General features: G+C 47.4%; 1 protein-coding gene and 2 long non-coding RNA genes across 3 annotated transcripts in view; all 3 read left to right on the top strand.

The window, feature by feature from the left end:
* Positions 1-16,070, top strand: part of si:ch211-257p13.3 (kinesin-like protein KIFC3) — a 29,542-nt gene extending 13,472 nt beyond the window's left edge. The window contains exons 7-20 of the mRNA XM_052514952.1: positions 335-400; positions 1,823-1,960; positions 2,072-2,269; positions 2,631-2,804; positions 3,550-3,697; positions 4,067-4,197; positions 4,828-4,939; positions 5,061-5,245; positions 5,426-5,530; positions 5,657-5,787; positions 6,013-6,133; positions 6,639-6,768; positions 7,471-7,699; positions 15,035-16,070. Coding sequence (XP_052370912.1) covers positions 335-400; positions 1,823-1,960; positions 2,072-2,269; positions 2,631-2,804; positions 3,550-3,697; positions 4,067-4,197; positions 4,828-4,939; positions 5,061-5,245; positions 5,426-5,530; positions 5,657-5,787; positions 6,013-6,133; positions 6,639-6,768; positions 7,471-7,699; positions 15,035-15,080 — 1,914 coding nt within the window. The 3' untranslated portion in view covers positions 15,081-16,070. The remainder of the gene's footprint in view (positions 1-334; positions 401-1,822; positions 1,961-2,071; positions 2,270-2,630; positions 2,805-3,549; positions 3,698-4,066; positions 4,198-4,827; positions 4,940-5,060; positions 5,246-5,425; positions 5,531-5,656; positions 5,788-6,012; positions 6,134-6,638; positions 6,769-7,470; positions 7,700-15,034) is intronic.
* On the top strand, positions 9,913-14,762 carry LOC127928057 (uncharacterized). The gene is made up of 7 exons (XR_008130164.1): positions 9,913-10,149; positions 10,952-10,995; positions 12,361-12,404; positions 13,090-13,177; positions 13,332-13,375; positions 13,582-13,757; positions 14,743-14,762. It is a non-coding gene; the product is annotated as an uncharacterized LOC127928057 (long non-coding RNA).
* Positions 16,071-17,038: 968 nt separating the features above from the next.
* Positions 17,039-18,806, top strand: LOC127928059 (uncharacterized). The gene is made up of 3 exons (XR_008130167.1): positions 17,039-17,245; positions 17,364-18,572; positions 18,612-18,806. It is a non-coding gene; the product is annotated as an uncharacterized LOC127928059 (long non-coding RNA).
* Positions 18,807-20,589: the final 1,783 nt, after the last annotated feature.

The following is a 20,589-nucleotide window of genomic DNA, read 5'->3' as shown; positions in this document are numbered from 1 at the left end:
GTATGACTGTTCCACTGGATGTCATAAGGTGAATGCACCAATTTGTAAGTCGCTCTGGATAAGAGCGTCTGCTAAATGACTTAAATGTAAATGTAAATGTTTCTGCGTGCAGTTTGGAGATGATTGAAGTTAGCGTGCTATGAGTCACAATTCATATTCTTTTAAAAACATTATGACAGTACCCGCACACTGTCAAATGCACATTTCCAATCAATGAACAAAAAAAACTACTCTCTTTTTCAGCATCCAATCCGTCCTTTTAAATCCCATCGTCTTCCCTTTAAGCTTCTTGTACAAGACTACAGACGACATACTTTCCCTGTTTCCTCCCCAGATCGACGAACTGAAGAGCTGCATCGAGGAGCGGGAGGAGGAGCTGTCCAGACTGAGAACGGACTCTGTAAGCATTCGAGACAATCTGCTCCATTTGTTATCAGCAAAGCTGCCGCGGTACATGTTTACACTGCTGCTGTAGTCAGAGACAAAATGGTGTCGTGTGAAAATCCCTGCGGTGTGTCAGCATTGAGGTATCTTTAACTGGCTTGGTTTTAAACCTATAGGGAAATCATACTGGTTAGGCAACAAACAGGCAATATTGTGGGACCAGTATTCGTCATGCTGTTCGTCATGCTTTAGTGTGATATCACCTGTTCATCATGATTTAGTGTGATATAACCTGTTCATCATGCTTTAGTGTGATATATCCTGTTCAGCATGATTTAGTGTGATATAACCTGTTCATCATGCTTTAGTGTGATATCTCCTGTTCATCATGCTTTAGTGTGATATATCCTGTTCGTCATGCTTTAGTGTGATATCACCTGTTCATCATGCTTTAGTGTGATATAACCTGTTCATCATGCTTTAGTGTGATATCACCTGTTCATCATGCTTTAGTGTGATATATCCTGTTCGTCATGCTTTAGTGTGATATAACCTGTTCATCATGCTTTAGTGTGATATATCCTGTTCAGCATGATTTAGTGTGATGTAACCTGTTCATCATGCTTTAGTGTGATATCTCCTGTTCATCATGCTTTAGTGTGATATAACCTGTTCAGCATGCTTTAGTGTGACATAACCTATATTCATCATGCTTTAGTGTGATATCACCTGTTCAGCATGCTTTAGTGTGATATAACCTGTTCATCATGCTTTAGTGTGATATAACCTGTTCATCATGCTTTAGTGTGATATAACCTGTTCATCATGCTTTAGTGTGATATCACCTGTTCATCATGCTTTAGTGTGATATATCCTGTTCGTCATGCTTTAGTGTGATATAACCTGTTCATCATGCTTTAGTGTGATATAACCTGTTCATCATGCTTTAGTGTGATATATCCTGTTCATCATGCTTTAGTGTGATATATCCTGTTCGTCATGCTTTAGTGTGATATAACCTGTTCATCATGCTTTAGTGTGATATCACCTGTTCATCATGCTTTAGTGTGATATCACCTGTTCATCATGCTTTAGTGTGATATAACCTGTTCATCATGCTTTAGTGTGATATAACCTGTTCATCATGCTTTAGTGTGATATAACCTGTTCATCATGCTTTAGTGTGATATCACCTGTTCGTGATGCTTTAGTGTGATATAACCTGTTCATCATGCTTTAGTGTGATATCTCCTGTTCATCATGCTTTAGTGTGATATAACCTATTCATCATGCTTTAGTGTGATATAACCTATTCATCATGCTTTAGTGTGATATCACCTGTTCGTCATGCTTTAGTGTGATATAACCTGTTCGTCATGCTTTAGTGTGATATAACCTGTTCGTCATGCTTACTGTAATCCATTGTGTTCCTCCTCAGGGAGCTACAGACTCGGAGAAGCGGGTTGTCTGTCTGTCAGCGGAGAACGAGAGTCTGAAACAGAGTCTGACTGTCACCCAGGGCCTCCTGCAGCAGCTCTCTGTCATCCCCTCCCAGTCCAGCTCTGTACTCATCAAGGTGAGAAGCAGTCCCAAACGGAACACTAGTCCCTATACAATAACCACAAATATTGAATTTTAAGCTGTTTGAAGCTGAAACAGCGTAAAAATTGAACGTCTCCCCCTGTAGGAGAATGAGAACCTGCGCAGCCGGGTGCAGCACCTGGAGAGTTCCCTGCAGCAGAGGGCTGATCAGCTGTCTCACCTGGAGCGACAGAGCGAACAAAGCGAGTGGAGGAGAGGAGAGGAGCAGAGGAGAAGAGAGGAGAGAGTGAGGGAGCTGCAGCTAGAGCTGGATAAAGAGAGGGCCAAAGAGCCACAGGTCAAGGTAGGGATTGTCTGAAAAAGACACCTTGCTGTATATACAATACCTTCTCATTCTCTTATTTTACCTTTATTTAACTAGACAAGTCAGGCCTACCCCGGCCAAACCCGGACAACTGTGCCCCGCTCTATGGGACTCCCGATCACAGCCGGTTGTGATACAGCCCGGGATCGAACCCCGGTCTGTAGTGATGCCTCTAACACTGCGATACAGTGCCTTAGACTGCTGCGCCACTCGGTCCCGGATTCATTCAAATGAATCTGATAACAGTTTTCTGATGGTTTGGAATCAGAAACTGGTCTTGTTGAATAAATGGTTTTATATTAAATGAGGTTATAACCTTCATTGGTATTTTCCGGGACAGATTGTCACTCAAACTGTGGAGGTGGAGTCACCGGTGACTCTGAGGCAGTTGGCTGAGGCCAGAGAGAGGAACGAGCAGCTGTCAGAGAAACTGACCAATCAGAACGAGAAGTGCAGACAACTGGAGGAGCACATCAGGAAGTCAGATGAATTCAGCTGTAACCTGCAACACAAGGTGAGAACCAATGAAAAGTCACCTGCAACACAAGGTGAGAACCAATGAAAAGTCACCTGAAACACAAGGTGAGAACCAATGAAAAGTTGCATGCAACACAAGGTGAGAACCAATGAAAAGTCGCCTGCAACACAAGGTGAGAACCAATGAAAAGTCACCTGCAACACAAGGTGAGAACCAATGAAAAGTCGCCTGCAACACAAGGTGAGAACCAATGAAAAGTCGCCTGCAACACAAGGTGAGAACCAATGAAAAGTCACCTGCAACAAAAGGTGAGAACCAATGAAAAGTCACCTGCAACACAAGGTGAGAACCAATGAAAAGTCGCCTGCAACACAAGGTGAGAACCAATGAAAAGTCACCATATTGGTTTGAATGTCCTCAGAAAAAGGTCAATATGTTCTGTGAAATATTCATGAAGAAATATTACATTCCTGACAAAAAATGTATTCTACTTCAAAGTTCACAATGACGAGATTTAACAGTTAAATTACTAACCAGAATTAGAAACTAAAGTGTATAATACTAACCTTCATTCTTACCAAGCTATGCAAAGTTATTGTCTGCATCCAATATGGCATCCTATTCCCTATGTCACGTACTACTGGACCCAGGTTGGCTGGAGCCCAATGGGTCCTGGTCTAAAGTAGTGAACGAAATAGGGAGCAGGGTGGCATTTGGGACGCATTCCAATTCATGAACCTCATCATCATATGCTGAATGTGAATGGCACTGCCTCTCCCAGATTGCAGCGTACGAGCGGGAGATCAGTGTACTGCAGGAGGAACTGCTGAAGGAGATAGGTCACCTGGAGGAGAAGAAGGAGGAGGCTGTGAAGGCTGCAGCGACCTGCTCCGTAGAACACTTCCAGAGCCTGCAGGACCAGTTCTTTAGTGAGTCCCATCTAGTACAACCTTCAGAAGCTTCTACAGGCTGTGCAGATATGCTATGATGGGCTTGTTGAATCTGGGAGCGCTGTTGATTCATAGGATGTTGTGCTTCATGCTCATCACATCACCATTGAGCATCTGTGACAGTCTCTCTTTCTCTTTCTTTATCTCTTTCTTTCTTTGTGTGTGTGTGTGCCTGTGTGTGTGTGTGTGTGTGTGTGTGTGTGTGTGCCTGTGTGTGTGTGCCTGTGTGTGTGTGTGCCTGTGTGTGTGTGTGCCTGTGTGTGTGTGTGCCTGTGTGTGTGTGTGCCTGTGTGTGTGTGCCTGTGTGTGTGTGTGTCTGTGTGTGTGTGTGTGTGTGTCCTGTGGCAGACCTGCAGAAGCGTCTGACAGCGCTCCCTCCGACCCTGCGCACCATGAAGACAGACTACGCCAGCCTGAGGAGTCAGGTCCGCAACTTCTCCGACTTCTACGGAGCAGCCATCACCGACGCCAAGAAACAGGTCCCACAAAACACTGCTGCTGGATTAACCTGCGTTGTTTCAAGTCAAATCAAACTTTATTTAAAGTGACATTTAAACCCACAAAACTGTAAATCAATCAAATGAAAGAGATAAAAAAAAAACAGAAGGCAGCAGAACAGATGTAAAGAGAAAACAACGTCTGAAGTTACAGTAAAGATAGAACATTAATTAAAGGCCAAGCTGAAAAGGTGCGGTGTGTGTTCACCGTTTATCTCTGGCCTGTCTGTGTAGATATCAGCAGCTATGAGTGAGATTTCACCGTTTATCTCTGGCCTGTCTGTGTAGATATCAGCAGCTATGAGTGAGATTTCACCGTTTATCTCTGGCCTGTCTGTGTAGATATCAGCAGCTATGAGTGAGATTTCACCGTTTATCTCTGGCCTGTCTGTGTAGATATCAGCAGCTATGAGTGAGATTTCACCGTTTATCTCTGGCCTGTCTGTGTAGATATCAGCAGCTATGAGTGAGATTTCACCGTTTATCTCTGGCCTGTCTGTGTAGATATCAGCAGCTATGAGTGAGATTTCACCGTTTATCTCTGGCCTGTCTGTGTAGATATCAGCAGCTATGAGTGAGATTTCACCGTTTATCTCTGGCCTGTCTGTGTAGATATCAGCAGCTATGAGTGAGATGTCGGAGGCCAACAAGGACCTCCTGGAGAAGTACAGGAAGGAGGTGGCACTGCGGAGGAAGTACCACGAGCAGCTGGTCGAGCTCAAAGGTGAAACAACTTCCAGATGAAGGAAGAGACTGGAGGAGGGAGTCTCTTTGTTCTATTGAAAAAAAAAGGCAATTATATATAACTCTGTATCATTATTAAAATAAACTGTCATTGTTGCTAGGCAACATCCGTGTGCTGTGCCGTGTGAAGCCGGTTCTGAAGGAGGACCAGCATGAGGAGGGCCAATCGGTGGTGGTAACCACGGACCCCAACAACGAATCAGCTCTCTCCGTGCTGAAAGGGCAGGGCCGAAGCCATAACTTTGAACTGGACCGTGTCTTCCACCCTCAGGCCACTCAGGAAGAGGTACTGAGAAACTCAGCCTCCATTACGAGACACAGTGCTGTCACTTCTCTATCTATTTCAATGAGTGGACGCCATGATGGCTCAGGGGTGGTATTTCAGTTTCTGTGGTGTGACTCAAAAAACAGCAGTGACTGTGAACGATACACACTCGCTAACCGTTGGTTTTCTAATGTGTCTAAGGTCTTCCAGGAGATCGAGCCCCTGGTGACATCCTGTATAGATGGATATCATGTCTGCATCTTTGCCTATGGGCAGACTGGCTCTGGGAAGACCTACACCATGGAGGTGTGTTGTAGCACTGCATACGAATGTGTAATGTAAGGTTTATAAATGTGTTGTTGTTAAATAAGGCTGAATATTTGACTGAAATTGACTCGTTGTATCAAAATCTCCATCCTTTGTTGTCGTCAGGGCAGCACAGAGAACCCAGGCATCAACCAGCGTGCTCTGAAACACCTGTTTAGTGAGATAGAGGACAGGAAGGACATGTGGACGTACACCGTGACTGTCAGCTCTGTGGAGATCTACAACGAGGTGCTCAGGTACCTTCCCAGCTGCTCTCCTTCCCTCTCAATGACTGGCAGAAAAATATCCCAGCATTTAGAAGTGGTGATATGTTTTATCATTCATTATTCAAGTCTTCTGTTTTATATTTGTGCTACTATATTGTTTTATATTAGTAAAGGAGGCCTTAAATATATGAAAAGTGCTTTAAGTTAGTGTTGTGATAAACTGACAATAACTTCCTGTTCCTGTTCTGTCCCCAGAGACCTGCTGAGTAAGGATGGAGAGAAGCTGGACATTAAGATCAACCCAGACGGAACAGGACAGCTGCACGTCCCTGGACTCCGGCTCATAGAGGTCAAGAGCTTCCAACACATCAAGAAAGTGAGGAGACTCACATTTATTTTTCTCAGGGTGAAAGTCCTGGTAACTTTCCAGTTTATTCCCTGCTGATCGGTAGAATCTTCCAACCATTATTTCTGGAAAACCTGGGAATTTGGGGATAGTTACCGGAATTTGGCAACTGTATACTTTTTTCAGTGAGACTGATTTCTCCAACTATAGCAATAGATAATTTCCTTGACTTTTCGACCTCGAATATGATAATAATTTAATATACTGTATTAAGCCATTTAACCGATGCTTTTATTCAAAGAAACTTACAGTCAACCGGCAAACATTTTACATATGGGTTGCCCAGGGAGTAGAACCCACAATCCTGGTGTTGCAAGAGCCGTGCTCTACCTGCTGAGCCATACATCTCCATCAGAACCCTAATGGTTAATTTACTGTAATGGGAAAGTGTATACAATCATATGAAAATATACCACATGCAAGTTTCCTATAATTCTATATCACATTTCCATTAAATCTGTCACTTCCTGTGTAGCTTCTGGCGCAGGCGCGTCGTAACCGGATCACCTTCGGGACCCAGATGAACCAGCACAGCTCTCGTTCTCATGCCCTCCTCATGATCACTGTGCTGGGGACTGACCTGGCCAGCGGGGCCAAGACCACAGGTACGTCACACCTTAGAGACGGGACACACAGTACCAACTAACCGTTAGAAGCAGCAGGTGGTTGTCCTATTGCCTGTGATCAGGTATGTCACACCTTAGAGACGGGACACACAGTGCCAACTAACCGTTAGAAGCAGCAGGTGGTTGTCCTATTGCCTGTGATCAGGTATGTCACACCTTAGAGACGGGACACACAGTACCAACTAACCGTTAGAAGCAGCAGGTGGTTGTCCTATTGCCTGTGATCAGGTACGTCACACCTTAGAGACGGGACACACAGTGCCAACTAACCGTTAGAAGCAGCAGGTGGCTGTCCTATTGCCTGTGATCAGAACAGCGGCTGTCATTTTCTGTTCATCACGTGATTCTACATGCTGAATCACCACCGAATCACCAACTAACCATGGTTGTCCTACGCAGGTATGTCACACCTGAGACTTTTCACCGTTTGTCAGGTGGTTGTTTTGCCTGTGATCATTATCATTGCGTTTACTTGATAGCTACCTACACAAATAGCTAGCTAGAACAAAGTGTTAATAAGATAAATTCATTTAAAAGATTAAAAGCAATACAAATAAGTTATCCAGTAGGCATCTACTGAGGGAGCTAAGAGCTGTGTTGTCAGTCATTCCAAATATTGACACGATTCAAGGGACCAGAAAATGTTATGTTAACGGGTGATTTGTTTTGTGACGTCTGCAGGCAAGTTGAACCTGGTGGACCTGGCTGGCTCTGAGAGGGTCTGGAAGTCAGGAGCTGAGGGAGAGAGGCTGAAGGAGGCCCAGAACATCAACCGCTCCCTGCTGGCTCTGGGGGACGTTATCCAGGCTCTGAGGGGGAAGGAGAAACACATCCCCTTCAGAAACAGTCGCCTCACATACCTGCTGCAGGACTCACTGGGCAAGGGCAACAAGACGCCATGGTGGTGCAGGTAGGGACTCAGGACAGTACAGTATGTCTGATATGGTGGTGCAGGTAGGGACTCAGGACAGTACAGTATGTCTGATATGGTGGTGCAGGTAGGGACTCAGGACAGTACAGTATGTCTGATATGGTGGTGCAGGTAGGGACTCAGGACAGTACAGTATGTCTGATATGGTGGTGCAGGTAGGGACTCAGGACAGTACAGTATGTCTGATATGGTGGTGCAGGTAGGGACTCAGGACAGTACAGTATGTCTGATATGGTGGTGCAGGTAGGGACTCAGGACAGTACAGTATGTCTGATATGGTGGTGCAGGTAGGGACTCAGAAACAGTATGTCTGATTTGGTGGTGCAGGTAGGGACTGCAGGCAAGTGAACCTGGTGGACAGTACAGGAGAGACAGTCTGAATGGTGGTGCAGGTAGGGACTCAGGACAGTACAGTATGTCTGATATGGTGGTGCAGGTAGGGACTCAGGACAGTACAGTATGTCTGATGGTGGTGCAGGTAGAACTGGTGGTGCAGGTAGGGACTCAGGACAGTACAGTATGTCTGATATGGTGGTGCAGGTAGGGACTCAGGACAGTACAGTATGTCTGATATGGTGGTGCAGGTAGGGACTCAGGACAGTACAGTATGTCTGATATGGTGGTGCAGGTAGGGACTCAGGACAGTACAGTATGTCTGATATGGTGGTGCAGGTAGGGACTCAGGACAGTACAGTATGTCTGATATGGTGGTGCAGGTAGGGACTCAGGACAGTACAGTATGTCTGATATGGTGGTGCAGGTAGGGACTCAGGACAGTACAGTATGTCTGATATGGTGGTGCAGGTAGGGACTCAGGACAGTACAGTATGTCTGATATGGTGGTGCAGGTAGGGACTCAGGACAGTACAGTATGTCTGATATGGTGGTGCAGGTAGGGACTCAGGACAGTACAGTATGTCTGATATGGTGGTGCAGGTAGGGACTCAGGACAGTACAGTATGTCTGATATGGTGGTGCAGGTAGGGACTCAGGACAGTACAGTATGTCTGATATGGTGGTGCAGGTAGGGACTCAGGACAGTACAGTATGTCTGATATGGTGGTGCAGGTAGGGACTCAGGACAGTACAGTATGTCTGATATGGTGGTGCAGGTAGGGACTCAGGACAGTACAGTATGTCTGATATGGTGGTGCAGGTAGGGACTCAGGACAGTACAGTATGTCTGATATGGTGGTGCAGGTAGGGACTCAGGACAGTACAGTATGTCTGATATGGTGGTGCAGGTAGGGACTCAGGACAGTACAGTATGTCTGATATGTCTGATATGGTGGTGCAGGTAGGGACTCAGGACAGTACAGTATGTCTGATATGGTGGTGCAGGTAGGGACTCAGGACAGTACAGTATGTCTGATATGGTGGTGCAGGTAGGGACTCAGGACAGTACAGTATGTCTGATATGGTGGTGCAGGTAGGGACTCAGGACAGTACAGTATGTCTGATATGGTGGTGCAGGTAGGGACTCAGGACAGTACAGTATGTCTGATATGGTGGTGCAGGTAGGGACTCAGGACAGTACAGTATGTCTGATATGGTGGTGCAGGTAGGGACTCAGGACAGTACAGTATGTCTGATATGGTGGTGCAGGTAGGGACTCAGGACAGTACAGTATGTCTGATATGGTGGTGCAGGTAGGGACTCAGGACAGTACAGTATGTCTGATATGGTGGTGCAGGTAGGGACTCAGGACAGTACAGTATGTCTGATATGGTGGTAGGGACTCAGGACAGTACAGTATGTCTGATATGGTGGTAGGGACTCAGGACAGTACAGTATGTCTGATATGGTGGTGCAGGTAGGGACTCAGGACAGTACAGTATGTCTGATATGGTGGTGCAGGTAGGGACTCAGGACAGTACAGTATGTCTGATATGGTGGTGCAGGTAGGGACTCAGGACAGTACAGTATGTCTGATATGGTGGTGCAGGTAGGGACTCAGGACAGTACAGTATGTCTGATATGGTGGTGCAGGTAGGGACTCAGGACAGTACAGTATGTCTGATATGGTGGTGCAGGTAGGGACTCAGGACAGTACAGTATGTCTGATATGGTGGTGCAGGTAGGGACTCAGGACAGTACAGTATGTCTGATATGGTGGTGCAGGTAGGGACTCAGGACAGTACAGTATGTCTGATATGGTGGTGCAGGTAGGGACTCAGGACAGTACAGTATGTCTGATATGGTGGTGCAGGTAGGGACTCAGGACAGTACAGTATGTCTGATATGGTGGTGCAGGTAGGGACTCAGGACAGTACAGTATGTCTGATATGGTGGTGCAGGTAGGGACTCAGGACAGTACAGTACGTCTGATATGGTGGTGCAGGTAGGGACTCAGGACAGTACAGTATGTCTGATATGGTGGTGCAGGTAGGGACTCAGGACAGTACAGTATGTCTGATATGGTGGTGCAGGTAGGGACTCAGGACAGTACAGTATGTCTGATATGGTGGTGCAGGTAGGGACTCAGGACAGTACAGTATGTCTGATATGGTGGTGCAGGTAGGGACTCAGGACAGTACAGTATGTCTGATATGGTGGTGCAGGTAGGGACTCAGGACAGTACAGTATGTCTGATATGGTGGTGCAGGTAGGGACTCAGGACAGTACAGTATGTCTGATATGGTGGTGCAGGTAGGGACTCAGGACAGTACAGTATGTCTGATATGGTGGTGCAGGTAGGGACTCAGGACAGTACAGTATGTCTGATATGGTGGTGCAGGTAGGGACTCAGGACAGTACAGTATGTCTGATATGGTGGTGCAGGTAGGGACTCAGGACAGTACAGTATGTCTGATATGGTGGTGCAGGTAGGGACTCAGGACAGTACAGTATGTCTGATATGGTGGTGCAGGTAGGGACTCAGGACAGTACAGTATGTCTGATATGGTGGTGCAGGTAGGGACTCAGGACAGTACAGTATGTCTGATATGGTGGTGCAGGTAGGGACTCAGGACAGTACAGTATGTCTGATATGGTGGTGCAGGTAGGGACTCAGGACAGTACAGTATGTCTGATATGGTGGTGCAGGTAGGGACTCAGGACAGTACAGTATGTCTGATATGGTGGTGCAGGTAGGGACTCAGGACAGTACAGTATGTCTGATATGGTGGTGCAGGTAGGGACAGTACAGGACAGTACTCAGGACAGTATGTCTGATATGGTGGTGCAGGTAGGGACTCAGGACAGTACAGTATGTCTGATATGGTGGTGCAGGTAGGGACTCAGGACAGTACAGTACGTCTGATATGGTGGTGCAGGTAGGGACTCAGGACAGTACAGTATGTCTGATATGGTGGTGCAGGTAGGGACTCAGGACAGTACAGTATGTCTGATATGGTGGTGCAGGTAGGGACTCAGGACAGTACAGTATGTCTGATATGGTGGTGCAGGTAGGGACTCAGGACAGTACAGTATGTCTGATATGGTGGTGCAGGTAGGGACTCAGGACAGTACAGTATGTCTGATATGGTGGTGCAGGTAGGGACTCAGGACAGTACAGTATGTCTGATATGGTGGTGCAGGTAGGGACTCAGGACAGTACAGTATGTCTGATATGGTGGTGCAGGTAGGGACTCAGGACAGTCACAGTATGTCTGATATGGTGCAGGTAGGGACCAGGACAGTAGTATGTCTGATATGGTGGTGCAGGGCTGGTTTCCAGGACAGTAAGCCTGATATGGTGGTGCAGGTAGGGACTCAGGACAGTACAGTTGTCTGATATGGTGGTGCAGGTAGGGACTCAGTCAGTACATACTGATATGGTGGTGCAGGTAGGGACTACAGGACAGTACAGTAGGCTGATATGGTGGTGCAGGTAGGGACTCAGGACAGTACAGTATGTCTGATATGGTGGTGCAGGTAGGGACTCAGGACAGTACAGTATGTCTGATATGGTGGTGCAGGTAGTTTCAGACAGTACAGTATGCTGATATGGTGGTGCAGGTAGGGACTCAGGACAGTACAGTATGTCTGATATGGTGGTGCAGGTAGGTAGGACTCAGGACAGTACAGTCCTCCTGATATGGTGGTGCAGGTAGGGGACTCAGTACCCCACAGTAGGGACTCCCTGTATGTCTGATATGGTGGTGCAGGTAGGGACTCAGGACAGTGTATGTCTGATATGGTGGTGCAGGTAGAGGACAGTACATGTCTGATATGGTGGTGCAGGTAGGGACTCAGGACAGTACAGTAGTCTGATATGGTGGTGCAGGTAGGGACTCAGCCAGTACAGTATGTCTGATCCCCTAGGGACCTGGACAGTCATCTGATATGGTGGTGCAGGTAGGGACTCAGGACAGTACAGTATGTCTGATATGGACTCAGGTAGGGACTCAGCCAGTACAGTACATCAACAAGTGTGCAGGTACATCAGGACAGTAGACCCCAGGTATGGTGCAGGTAGGGACTCAGGACAGTCAGTCAGTAACAGTCTGATCCCATGGTGGTGCCAGGTAGGGACTCAGGACAGTACAGTATGTCTGATATGGTGTGCAGGTAGGGACTCAGGACAGTCAGTCTGATATGGTGGTGCAGGTAGTCAGTCAGTACAGTCAGTCTGATAGTGTCTATCAGTTGCAGGTAGGGACTCAGGACAGTACAGTATGTCTGATATGGTGGTGCAGGTAGGGACTCAGGACAGTACAGTACGTCTGATATGGTGGTGCAGGTAGGGACTCAGGACAGTACAGCCAGTCAGTCTGATAGGTGGTGCAGGTAGCTCAGGACAGTACAGTCAATGGTGGTGCAGGTAGGGACTCAGGACAGTACAGTATGTCTGATAGGTGGTGCAGGTAGGGACTCAGGACAGTACAGTAACGTCTGATATGGTGGTGCAGGTAGGGACTCAGGACAGTACAGTATGTCTGATATGGTGGTGCAGGTAGGGACTCAGGACAGTACAGTGTCTGATATGGTGGTGCAGGTAGGGACTCAGCTGACAGTACAGGATATGGTGGTGCAGGTAGGGACTCAGGACAGTACAGTATGTCTGATATGGTGGTGCAGGTAGGGACTCAGGACAGTACAGTATGTCTGATATGGTGGTGCAGGTAGGGACTCAGGACAGTACAGTATGTCTGATATGGTGGTGCAGGTAGGGACTCAGGACAGTACAGTATGTCTGATATGGTGGTGCAGGTAGGGACTCAGGACAGTACAGTATGTCTGATATGGTGGTGCAGGTAGGGACAGGACAGTTCAGTACGTCTGATATGGTGGTGCAGGTAGGGACTCAGGACAGTCAGTGCACTGATATGGTGGTGCAGGTAGGGACTCAGGACAGTACAGTATGTCTGATATGGTGGTGCAGGTAGGGACTCAGACAGTACAGTATGTCTGATATGGTGGTGCAGGTAGGGACTCAGGACAGTACAGTACGTCTGATATGGTGGTGCAGGTAGGGACTCAGGACAGTACAGTACGTCTGATATGGTGGTGCAGGTAGGGACTCAGGACAGTACAGTATGTCTCTATGGTGGTGCAGGTAGGGACTCAGACAGTACAGTATGTCTGATATGGTGGTGCAGGTAGGGACTCAGGACCTCAGTATCCTGTCTGATATGACAGACTCAGTATGTCTGATATGGTGGTGCAGGTAGGGACTCAGGACAGTACAGTACGTCTGATATGGTGGTGCAGGTAGGGACTCAGGACAGTACAGTCCTCCTGATATGGTGGTGCAGGTAGGGACTCAGGACAGTACAGTGATGGTGGTGTTCAGAGGGACTCAGGACATATGGTGGTGCAGGTAGGGACTCAGGACAGACAGTAGAAGTCTCTATGTCTGATATGGTGGTGCAGGTAGGGACTCAGGACAGTACAGTACCCCTGATATGGTGGTGCAGGTAGGGACTCAGGACAGTACAGTATGTCTGATATGGTGGTGCAGGTAGGGACTCAGGACAGTACAGTACGTCTGATATGGTGGTGCAGGTAGGGACTCAGGACAGTACAGTATGTCTGATATGGTGGTGCAGGTAGGGACTCAGGACAGTACAGTATGTCTGATATGGTGGTGCAGGTAGGGACTCAGGACAGTACAGTCTGTCTGATATGGTGGTGCAGGTAGGGACTCAGGACAGTACAGTATGTGGTGCTGATATGGTGGTCTCTACTGTCTCAGGACAGTACTGTCTGATATGGTGGTCAGGTAGGGACTCAGGACAGTACAGTACTGTCTGATATGGTGGTGCAGTAGGGACTCAGGATACAGAATGTCTGATATGGTGGTGCAGGTAGGGACTCAGGACAGTACAGTATGTCTGATATGGTGGTGCAGGTAGGGACTCAGACAGTCAGTACTGTCTGATATGGTGGTGCAGGTAGGGACTAAGGACAGTACAGTATGGTCTGATATGGTGGTGCAGGTAGGGACTCAGGACAGTAAGTAGTCTGATATGGTGGTGCAGGTAGGGACTGGACAGTACAGATCTGATATGGTGGTGCAGGTAGGGACTCAGGACAGTACAGTATGTCTGATGGTGGTGCAGGTAGGAACTCAGGACAGTACAGTATGTCTGATATGGTGGTGCAGGTAGGGACTCAGGACAGTACAGTATGTCTGATATGGTGGTGCAGGTAGGGACTCAGGACAGTACAGTATGTCTGATATGGTGGTCAGGTAGGGACTCAGGACAGTACTCTGATCTGGTGGTGCAGGTAGGGACTCAGGACAGTAAGAAGTCTCTGATATGGTGGTGCAGGTAGCTGACTTCAGGACAGTAAGAAGTCTGATATGGTGGTGCTGGGACTCAGGACAGATACAGTATGTCTGATATGGTGGTGCAGGTAGGGACTCAGGACAGTACAGTCTGTCTGATATGTTCAGATAAGAAGACTCAGGACAGTACAGTATGTCTGATATGGTGGTGCAGGTAGGGACTCAGGACAGTACAGTATGTCTGATATGGTGGTGCAGGTAGGGACTCAGGACAGTACAGTATGTCTGATATGGTGGTGCTGGTAGGGACTCAGGACAGTACAGTATGTCTGATATGGTGGTGCAGGTAGAGACTCAGGACAGTACAGTATGTCTGATACACACAGATTACAATGTCTGTATATCCATCTATATGTATACCCATAGGGCTGGTTTCCCGGACATTAAGCCTTGTCCTGGACTAAAAAGCATTCTGAATGGAGAAGTCCATACTGTATTTAGCCTACACATTACAAGACAACTAGGCTAAGGTGGTGCAGCCTGGCTTACACAACATACAGTACACTACATCAAACACACTGATTATACTGTGATATCTGTCTGGAAGTGTCCTCTCTGATCCTCTGGTCCTCCTCCAGGTGTCTGCTCTGGAGAGTAACGTGGGAGAGACCATGTGTTCTCTGAAGTTTGCTGAGAGGGTTTGTAAGGTGGAGCTGGGGCCTGCGGCCAGGAAGATACAGAGAGGAGGGGGAAGCCATCAGTGTGACTAGAACTCCCCTTCCTGAAGTCATCCAACTTCCTGTTCCCATGGACGACCAGGACTCCAGGGACTCAACAGACACGCAGCCAACCAAATACATCAACAAGCAATAATAACAACAAACAACCCCCTCTTCCCAGTCAGCCAGTCAGTCAGTCTATCAGTCTGTCTATCAGTTTGCCAGCTAGTCAGCCAGTCAGTCAATCAGTTCGCCAGTCAGTCAGCCAGTCAGTCAATCTATCAGTCTGTCTACCAGTTCGCCAGCTAGTCAGCCAGTCAGTCTATCAGTTCGCCAGCTAGTCAGCCAGTCAGTCTATCAGTTCGCCAGCTAGTCAGCCAGTCAGTCTATCAGTTCGCCAGCTAGTCAGCCAGTCAGTCAATCAGTTTGCCAGCTAGTCAGCCAGTCAGTCAGTCAGTCTGTCTCAGTTCGCCAGCCAGTCAGTCAGTCAACCTATCAGTCTGTCTATCAGTTCGCCAGCCAGCCAGTCAGTCAATCTATCAGTCTGTCTATCAGTTCGCCAGTCAGCCAGCCAGTCAGTCAATCTATCAGTCTGTTTATCAGTCAGTCAGTATAAAAGCTACCAGGTGTGTATTCAGTGAGATTAAATATTGAGAATATTGCAGATTCTCTAGTCTAGCGATCATAATGTCTGTTCATGTCATGCACAGGAGGTTGGTGGCACCTTAATTAGGGAGAACACATGGTTTCCATGGTTTCCAGGTGTTTGATGCCATTCCATTCGCTCCGTTTCGGACGTTATTATGAGCGTTCTCCCCTCAGCAGCCTCCTGTGATGTCATGTCTGTTGAACGTTCTGTAATGTTACACCCACCTGAACAGACCCCATCTGTAACGTTACATCCTCCTGAACAGACCCCAGCTGTAACGTTACATCCTCCTGAACAGACCCCAGCTGTAACGTTACATCCTCCTGAACAGACCCTAGCTGTAACGTTACATCCTCCTGAACAGACCCCAGCTGTAACGTTACATCCTCCTGAACAGACCCCAGCTGTAACGTTACATCCTCCTGAACAGACCCCAGCTGTAACGTTACATCCTCCTGAACAGACCCCAGCTGTAACATTACATCCTCCTGAACAGACCCCAGCTGTAACGTTACATCCTCCTGAACAGACCCCAGCTGTAACGTTACATCCTCCTGAACAGATAAGAAGTCGTTACATCCTCCTGAACAGACCCCAGCTGTTTACAGATGAACAGACCCCAGCTGTAACTTACATCCTCCTGAACAGACCCCAGCTGTAACGTTACATCCTCCTGAACAGACCCCAGCTGTAACGTCTCATCCTCCTGAACAGACCCCAGCTGTAACATTACACCCTCCTGAACAGACCCCAGCTGTAACGTTACACCCACCTGAACAGACCCCAGCTGTAACGTTACATCCTCCTGAACAGACCCCAGCTGTAACGTTACATCCTCCTGAACAGACCCCAGCTGTAATGTTCATCCTCCTGAACAGACCCCAGCTGTAACGTTACATCCACCTGAACAGACCCTGCTGTTCACGTTACAGAAGTCCTCCTGAACAGACCCCAGCTGTAACGTTACACCCACCTGAACAGACCCCAACTGTAACGATAAACAGACCCCAGCTGTAACGTTAACATAAAGAAGGGCTCCTGAACAGACCCTCCTGCTGACATCCTCCTGAGACAGACCCCAGCTGAACCTGTTCAGACAGACTCCCAACTGTGCTGTTCAGATAAGTCTCCTGTCTGCTGTTCAGACAGAAGTCCCCAGCTGTGTCAGATAAGAGAAGGTCTCTACTGTCTCCTGTCTGCTGCTGTTCAGATAAGAAGTCTCTACGTCATCTGCTGCTGTTCAGATAAGATTGAAGGTCTCCTGAAGGTTCAGATGTCTCTACTGTCTCCTGTGTGCTGCTGTTCAGATAAGAAGTCTCTACTGTCTCCTGTCTGCTGCTGTTCAGATAAGAAGTCTCTACTGGTCTCCTGTCTGCTGCTGTTCAGATAAGAAGTCTCTACTGTCTCCTGTCTGCTGCTGTTCAGATAAGAAGTCTCTACGGTCTCCTGTCTGCTGCTGTTCAGATAAGAAGTCTCTACTGGTCTCCTGTCTGCTGCTGTTCAGATAAGAAGTCTCTACGGTCTCCTGTCTGCTGCTGTTCAGATAAGAAGTCTCTACGGTCTCCTGTCTGCTGCTGTTCAGATAAGAAGTCTCTACAGTCTCCTGTCTGCTGCTGTTCAGATAAGAAGTCTCTACGGTCTCCTGTCTGCTGCTGTTCAGATAAGAAGTCTCTACGGTCTCCTGCTGCTGTTCAGATAAGAAGTCTCTACGGTCTCCTGTCTGCTGCTGTTCAGATAAGAAGTCTCTACGGTCTCCTGTCTGCTGCTGTTCAGATAAGAAGTCTCTACGGTCTCCTGTCTCCTGCTGTTCAGATAAGAAGTCTCTACGGTCTCCTGCTGTGCTGTTCAGATAAGAAGTCTCTACGGTCTCCTGTCTGCTGCTGTTCAGATAAGAAGTCTCTACGGTCTCCTGTCTCCTGCTGTTCAGATAAGAAGTCTCTACGGTCTCCTGCTGTTCAGAAAAGGCCCTTGTCATCAGCTCATCTGCATGATGCACCAACCAGTATGACATCATCATCAACAACACACTAACCCGAGTGCCAAGACAACCTCTACCTTTGAAACTTCCCACTAGAACCACAACTAAACAAAAAATGCTGTTTCCTTTGACTGAATTGCCAGGAGTTCTTCATCAGGGGTTGTATGTTTCAAGCATTTCAGAATACGGGTGCTGGTCTAGGATCAGGAACTCCCTGTAGTTATTATAACCGTCTTCATTATGACCTGAGAGGCAAAACTGATCCTAGATCAGCACTTCTACTCAGACATTTTGGGAATACAGGCCTTGAATGCTATTTCCACCATCACAATGCTTAGAGATGTTTCATTAAGATGCAACATGATCTCCAAGAGATGAGTGTCACAGTAGATACACATCTGTGCTGTTCTATTCTTGCAGTATTAACTATCAAGCTATATCTTCTATATGATAACACGTGAGCTTCTTTGATTCCAATATAGACATGGCCTATCTTAAAAAGGTACTGTAGTGTGTAGGATCAATCTGAGTTTTGTGTAAGTGATGGATTGGGCTGTACTAGCTCTGGTCCAGGGTGTTAGTACAGCTACCTCCAGGTAGTCTCTGGTCCAGGGTGTTAGTACAGCTACCTTCAGGTAGTCTCTGGTCCAGGGTGTTAGTACAGCTACCTTCAGGTAGTCTCTGGTCCAGGGTGTTAGTACAGCTACCTTCAGGTAGTCTCTGGTCCAGGGTGTTAGTACAGCTACCTTCAGGTAGTCTCTGGTCCAGGGTGTTAGTACAGCTACCTTCAGGTAGTCTCTGGTCCAGGGTGTTAGTACAGCTACCTTCAGGTAGTCTCTGGTCCAGGGTGTTAGTACAGCTAACTTCAGGTAGTCTCTTGTCCAGAGTGTTAGTGTGGCCTGCTGAAGTCTCAGCAGGGTGCATGTTAACTCCATGGACCAGAGTGTTAGTATGGCCTGCTGAAGTCTCAGCACGGTGCATGTTAACTCCATGGACCAGAGTGTTAGTGCAGCCTGCTGAAGTCTCAGCACGGTGCATGTTAACTCCATGGACCAGAGTGTTAGTATGGCTCAGCAGGGTGCATGAACTCCATGGACCAGAGTCTCAGCTCAGCACGGTGCATGTTAACTCCATGGACCAGAGTGTTAGTATGGCCTGCTGAAGTCTCAGCACGGTGCATGTTAACTCCATGGACCAGAGTGTTAGTATGGCCTGCTGAAGTCTCAGCACGGTGCATGTTAACTCCATGGACCAGAGTGTTAGTCTCAGCATGGCCTGCTGAAGTCTCAGCACGGTGCATGTTAACTCCATGGACCAGAGTGTTAGTATGGCCTGCTGAAGTCTCAGCACGGTGCATGTTAACTCCATGGACCAGAGTGTTAGTATGGCCTGCTGAAGTCTCAGCACGGTGCATGTTAACTCCATGGACCAGAGTGTTAGTATGGCCTGCTGAAGTCTCAGCACGGTGCATGTTAACTCCATGGACCAGAGTGTTAGTATGGCCTGCTGAAGTCTCAGCACGGTGCATGTTAACTCCATGGACCAGAGTGTTAGTATGGCCTGCTGAAGTCTCAGCACGGTGCATGTTAACTCCATGGACCAGAGTGTTAGTATGGCCTGCTGAAGTCTCAGCACGGTGTTAGTATGGCCTGCTGAAGTCTCAGCACGGTGCATGTTAACTCCATGGACCAGAGTGTTAGTATGGCCTGCTGAAGTCTCAGCATGTTAACTCCATGGACCAGAGTGCATGTTAACTCCATGGACCAGAGTGTTAGTATGGCCTGCTGAAGTCTCAGCACGGTGCATGTTAACTCCATGGACCAGAGTGTTAGTATGGCCTGCTGAAGTCTCAGCACGGTGCATGTTAACTCCATGGACCAGAGTGTTAGTATGGCCTGCTGAAGTCTCAGCACGGTGCATGTTAACTCCATGGACCAGAGTGTTAGTATGGCCTGCTGAAGTCTCAGCACGGTGCATGTTAACTCCATGGACCAGAGTGTTAGTATGGCCTGCTGAAGTCTCAGCACGGTGCATGTTAACTCCATGGACCAGAGTGTTAGTATGGCCTGCTGAAGTCTCAGCACGGTGCATGTTAACTCCATGGACCAGAGTGTTAGTATGGCCTGCTGAAGTCTCAGCACGGTGCATGTTAACTCCATGGACCAGAGTGAAGGATAATACCTACTTTCAATGATGACCTCTATCACAAAATGTGTCATTATTGTGGAAAAGTTGGAAAAAGCGGTTTGTGGGCGTTATCATATCTCTCTCATACGGCCTAATTCACTGGCTTTCAGTGAAGTGAGCAATTACCTCTTTGCGTCCCAAATGGTACCGTTCCCTATATAGTACCCTACTTCTGACCAGGACCCTATGGGCCCAGGGGTGCTATTTGGAACCCAGACGGAGAGTGCAGTAGGTAGCTAGCCCTGTGTGACAATATGATAAATAACTAAGTGCTGTTATAATATGTGCAATGCAGATGTAGGATCTTAGATCACTCTGTTGCAGGAGAACCATCCTGCAACGCAGGAAACATAAAACTTGTCATGTATTGGTCATTTCCATTCATGACTTGATTTTCCATTATTAATGTAATCAACCCTTACAAAAAAAATGTCCATTAATTATAATCCACATAATAATTCACATCTCCTGTTGCTACAGGATTATTTTCCTGCTGTAGCAACCTGGCTCAAATTAAGATCCTACATCTGTAGCCTACTTTGATAGAGAAACTTGGTGTGTTTCGGGGACTGGTGGGAAGCACTTTGTGAAATAAATAGTTTTGCGCTTTTCAGGCCAATTTAGGTGCTTTAGATGTATAATTAGTGAAATATCATCATA

Source organism: Oncorhynchus keta, unplaced genomic scaffold, assembly GCF_023373465.1.
Source record: "Oncorhynchus keta strain PuntledgeMale-10-30-2019 unplaced genomic scaffold, Oket_V2 Un_scaffold_2042_pilon_pilon, whole genome shotgun sequence".
NCBI lineage: Eukaryota > Metazoa > Chordata > Actinopteri > Salmoniformes > Salmonidae > Oncorhynchus > Oncorhynchus keta.
The sequence above is the reverse complement of the archived record's forward strand: the minus strand, read 5'-3'. Positions and strand labels throughout refer to the sequence as shown.